The sequence below is a fragment of the Pararge aegeria genome, chromosome Z, assembly GCF_905163445.1.
Source record: "Pararge aegeria chromosome Z, ilParAegt1.1, whole genome shotgun sequence".
NCBI lineage: Eukaryota > Metazoa > Arthropoda > Insecta > Lepidoptera > Nymphalidae > Pararge > Pararge aegeria.
This window is the reverse complement of record NC_053208.1, coordinates 10,995,266-11,001,265: the sequence shown is the minus strand read 5'-3', so window position 1 is coordinate 11,001,265 and position 6,000 is coordinate 10,995,266. Positions and strand designations below refer to the sequence as shown.

Here is a 6,000-nt window from a genome sequence, read left to right as displayed (position 1 = left end):
TTGTGTAAGAAAAAATTGATAAGATTTGCACACTAAGAAACGGAGGCTCGCTTTCATGTACCGAACAATGTTCCGTCAAAGTAATGTCTGGTTCATCCAGACACCACCATACTTAACTTCTACCGCCAAGCCGAATTTCTGTGTTCGCTCTGAACGGCTTGCTTGCCGGTGTAATTACAGGTATAGACATAGGTTGTCACACTTTGTAAGACGTTACTTGCATGCCCTGGGATACGTTCGCTTTGTTTGTAAGCGATGTTTTTTCACTTAGCATCAGGTCAACTGCTTTGTCCGTCCAAGCCACCATTCGCTCTACGTAATAACAATTTAAAACATGAAAAATGAATACATGAGAAATCTTACACAATCGCCCTATAATACGGACCAAAAACAATAATGTGGATAATAATAAACTAAGATGATATTGATGTTCTAATTATTAACATACTATGTCTATAATCTTCATAAAATTAATACTCATAACCACTCATACCTTCGATCAAGTTGTAGGTACCATACTTGATCGAAGATGTGCATACTTATTAACATTGATTTAAATAAAATTAAACAATAATGAGTAGGATGCATACATACATACCTACTACAAATACTTCCGTACTTACCTATTTAATTTCAGTTCGAATTTCGAAAATTCAACGAAAAAATACAGGCAGGTAGGTATGTAATTAAGTATAGTTTCCTATTTATTTACCTGTGGTCGAAAAAATTTATCAATGTAGGCTAGTTAGAATATAAAAATGTTAACAATTGAATTCATTTAATTATTAAGTTATTAACGATTATTATACATTAAACCATTGAATTTGCTGCTGATGAGTAGATATAAAACTAGGTCTCATATCTATTCGCAACTTGTTGCACTTCGGGCAAAGACATAAGTTGAAAATCGCAAATTAAAACCTGTCTTAGTGTGTTTACCCTTACTGAAGTAGCAATTATTGAAATAAAACATGTTTAGGCTCGCGTTGAATTTATCTGGCGCATATATATGTAACGAAAGAGACCTGGGATATCAAAATGTATGCGTACTTCTCTTTGATTAGTGTAGGCCAGGTCTAAATATTTATTATGAGTATACGAATATAACCGATTGAAGCTTCATTGCTTTCTAAAGCCCGTTTTACCTAATATCCTACATGGAACTAAGAGCAATAGCTTTAGTATAATATTTACTCGCTGACAGTCGAGGAGTCGATCACTGGTATTAAACTCGGTGTCGCCGAAGTCAAATGGACCTAATGTCGTTTGAGAGTAGCCAATCCTGTCGGTACTTCTGATTGTTGTTTTTAAAACGTTCTGTCAAAAGTCCGAGCTAAACGATTGTAGGCAAATGTGATCTTTAATTTTTTGTAAATAAGATCCATTTTACGCTGATGTTCAAGTATTTCCACACTCAAAAACAGCACCTCAATTGCAAGCGAGCAAATCCTAAGGCTACAGGTTCTCACGTTAGGTCTTAAGTATAAATTAAACGATATTTGAGAACCTGTTCTTAGCTTGATGTCGGTTTATTATAACGGACTTTACTACGACACCTATACCAGCACTTTTTTATATAAGATCATGTAGATAATTAAGCTAACGTTAATCTAGTTTTATATTATTACATAACATTGATAGGTATAACTGTATGTTTCTTTCAAATTAATTGTATGCAATTATATTGTGCATATCATCCAAAGACCCTAGACACGAACAATTAAAACGTACTGATAACACTAAATTAACAACAAACCACCTACTTCTAACTACATGTTTATAAGTAATAATTAAACTAATTCTGATCTAATAGGTGCCGTTTGAATATCAGGTTAATACAGGAAAAGTGTTTTCTTATTTCACTGTTGTCAAAAGTTTAAAGTAGACTTTAATGCACGACAGACTGCATTAAAAATAGTACCGCAATACATTAAATTAATGGGTTCGAATAACAAGGGAAGTTTATCTACTCATTTCAGATAATCTACATCGTACTTTAACCGTTAGATTATTAGTATATTATAGTATAGGTATTTTAGATGAAAGTATAGACTATACAATAGTTCTACGATAATGTGACCGCTTCTCACTCCAATATTATTTAATTGCTAAAACTTGTATGCATATTTTCCTAGTTGTTACATCATCTTATGTTCCAACATACACTAATGCCCGTTTTCACTAAACAATGATTTAGGCGATGTTTATACTTAGAAAAAAAACGTTTCACCAATTTTTGCGTGATAACTATTTATGCCTAGGAATTTCCTTAGATTAGGCATTCCTTAGATTAGGCAAAACGGGCATTACTTTCTATAATGTTCTAAAAAAGATTATCATATTTTTATACAATGTTGTGTGTATAATATTTTCTATGGAATCTACAGCGCAAAAACCAGCCCTGCGTTTTCGAGTACAATATAAAAGCCATATCATATATAGGGTGGATATAAGGGTCCTACGTAAGCTAATATCCGTTATCGTCGATCCTACGCAGCTACGTAGTATCTATATATATATATATCCCTCTCGGATATATCTTTACAAACGTACCAATTACCAATACAAAAAGTATCCGACAGACGTGTACGCCTTAGGAGTTATGTAGAATAGTAAAAAGTAAGGCAGTTTTCATTTTAAGGTTGGTATAACATTTTGTTTCATCCTAAGTAGCATAAAGATATCTAAATATTATTTATGAAAATTGTTATTGTACGCTCCATGTACTCGTACTAAATTCCCGTTACTTGATCTTACTTATTATTTAAGAATTATTTAATATTACGTTTTTATAATTCGTTTACAACGATTGATAAGATAATAATTTAAATAATAACATTTAAACAGTTATATAATATAAGTAATGTTTGAAACTTGAAAGAATATTGATTAATATTTTATTTTATTTATTTAGTTACCTACTTAAATGAGTTTATTTTGATGTAGAATTACCATAAAGGTTACCGTTTAATATTTTATGAATAAGGTATGCCCGCCCTAAACATGCAGTGGAAAACCAATGTAAATATAAACGAATTAAACATTTGTTAAATCTTGGATTTGTACTAATTTTCACATTAAATAGTTATTTAATTATTTATTATATCTCATTATAAGGTCAACCGAAATATACCACTTATTTATAAAATCGTCAACGCTTTAAATTATCATATTAAGTTCTTAACTTTCACACTTTATTTGTATTGATGTTGTCAATGGCGTGCAATGGGTTTCTTACCAGGGTATGCATACAGCAGGAAAATTGCATAAAACTGCAAAAATCCTCCTCTTGTACCAGTTATATATAGATTTTAGGGTAGGCAGTGCTTTTGTGCATGTATGAAGTGCACGCCACTGTCATGTTGTTATGGTTTAAGCTTTTCAGACTAAAGAATACTAACAAATTGTACACCATTTACATTCTGAGTTCGTAGACTAAAACATTACTTCGTCGTCGTCGCCAAAATTGCTCGATAGATTAGAATTTTTATTTTGTTTGCCTCAATATTTTTCAGGTTTCTATTCTTTGCCCTAACTTTTTAATTTTTTCCGCTTAATTATAATTTTAATAATACTTAATAAAAAAATTAAAGAATCATTATTTATTACTGGATAAGTATGTTTCTGGCTTGTAGATTTGCTGGATTCTTTAGTTTTACATTAATAACACTGGTGATAATCACTGACTACCTATCTGAAAAATAGGAATTTCCCTAAGATAATTTTGTTGAAATACTTTCCCTACTCATAAACCTGAAATAAGTAATCCTTCAAATTACAGACAAATGAAAACCTTCTTGTGTGAGAAACGGTCGTATTTTGACAACAATCTGAAACATGTCAATACAATGTCTCGGTTAAAAAAGTATCATAAGGTGAAATAGTGTGAAGTCGTTCTAAAAAAACTGTGGTCAAACTTTTGTGGGAAAAAAAAATTCAGTCGAAAAGCCATATCGACTAAGCGTTGGACTCTTTGAGATCGGTGAGCCTGGCTAGTTGCGCTGGTTCCAACTCATCAGGGATGGAGGCCCGGCCGGCTCGGGGCGCTGATGGTGGTGACTGCGGGGCTGTAGGAGGTCCTGAAGCTACTGAGGCCCCAGTTGAATCTCCTTCGGAGGCCGTGGAACTTGAAGCAGGGTGTGGAGCGGAGTCAGCATGGCCTTCTTCGGAATCGCGGAGGCAAACGGCAGTCTGTTCGGATAGAGAGGACTCTTCGTCCTCGTTGTCTTCTATGCGTTCTGGCTCCTCAACCTGCTGCTCGGGCTGTGTCTCGGGCTCGGGTGGCGGAAACGGCTGTTCTGGTTCCTCCATCATGGGGGTGGCTGCTGTAATGACGATCTGTGCTACCCCCAGCCCACAATCTTCCTGTGTAATTTCAACTTGTGGTGGCGCAGGCTTCGGCCTCGGGGCGGGGGGCAGGTCCTCCACTTCCTAGATGCGACAGATTGTCTTAATCATTGCTGGGCCTAAAAACTGAAGGCTAAAATGCATCGGAACTGCATGGCCAAACATTTTTTATTATTCATTCCCGCGAAATTTACTGCAGCTAACAGCGATTTAGCTCATACGCTTTATATAAAAAATTTTGGCCACGACCCACCGCAGTTACGCTGTGCGCTGTGCTGTGCTGTTACGCAGTTTCGTCTAGTGCGGTTCAACCTTCACATTGATGCTAATTCGGTAGTACACAAATCTCTAAACTAAATTAAATGTGAACGGTAGCCCTTAATATCTCATTCCCAAACTACCATTCGGATAAGGAAATTAGTATTTTTAGGCTTTTTGTGTTAGTTTATGAAATGAAATCACAGAGGAATGCTGAAATTAAGGATTTGTTAAATCCCCAGGGATACCACAAATGCTAGAAACAATTGCATTCATATCCAAGGGATATCGGTAATCCATTCAATTACATCTTTCTCAACGATAAAATCTAGTTCAATGCCGAAAATTTTACACTGATTTACGCGAAATACTTACTTCGAAATAATGAAACAAAACACTTTTTTAGTTTAGTAGCTATACCTCCTCCGGCCTCCCAAACAAACAATCCTTCTATTCTTTTGTAATTACGAACGGTACACCGTACACCTAAGGTTTCAACAGAAATTGGTATGCTTTACTCGGCATAGACTTCAAATTATTGTAGAGTTAACTATTATATTACTTTTTAATTTAAAGCGATTAAAGTCAACAGATCATATCTGAAATGATATGATTACGAAGTATTACTCATCCTGTGACATTATATATTTACTAATTTCAATTCTCTTTACTCTTTACATCTATGTAGTCAGCTCATGGCTATCGATCGAGGTTCGTTCGATATCCATCGCTCAATTTATATTCATGGTGTTTTTCTTTAAGGTATTCCATTGTATGCTTTCCCAGTTCGAATCCAGAGGGGTATGTCTTTAATTAAAGTGGATTTACCTATTCGTTTTGGAATTCTCTGAACGCTCCAGTCATTACACATTTTCCCTGGTGTTTATATAGCATTGCCTAGTATTCCAAGGTTCAATATTAATGAAATCGAAATGGGACTACGTTGGACCACTTGGGAAAGCTATAGTGGACTCAACCCAAAAATAATGATTACAATAATTGGTCCTACAATAAAGAGTTATGCTCACATAATAAAAATATAAAAAAACTACGCGAGGCAGTTTTGTCTGTAACTATGTAACTTGTTAGTTATATCGTCGAGCTATTAGATTATTATTTTTGAATTATTTTTTATTTAATTTTGGTTTATAAAGAAATGATTATGATCGAGGATTTAAGTTCATATTGGTCATTAACACAGCCTTACAAACCAAAAATAATTAAAAAAATATATATCTCTTTGATTAAAAATAAAGTGTACCTACTTACTAATAACGCACGGAGGTGGATCTATGTACATATTATAAATACAGTATACATATAGCTCAGGGAAAGCGTTCGGTGACGATCACGCAAGTTGTATTATTTAAGTGCTAAACGTGCCTAAAGAAGTTT

At 34.4% G+C, this 6,000-nt stretch overlaps 1 protein-coding gene across 3 annotated transcripts in view; it reads right to left on the bottom strand.

Moving 5' to 3' along the window:
- Window positions 1–3,582: 3,582 nt before the first annotated feature.
- LOC120636458 (protein nervous wreck) overlaps window positions 3,583–6,000 on the bottom strand; it is a 51,868-nt gene continuing 49,450 nt past the window's right edge. For all 3 annotated transcript variants that reach the window (XM_039907939.1, XM_039907941.1, XM_039907940.1), the window contains one exon: window positions 3,583–4,431. In XM_039907939.1, coding sequence (XP_039763873.1) covers window positions 3,958–4,431 — 474 coding nt within the window. In that variant the 3' untranslated portion in view covers window positions 3,583–3,957. The remainder of the gene's footprint in view (window positions 4,432–6,000) is intronic.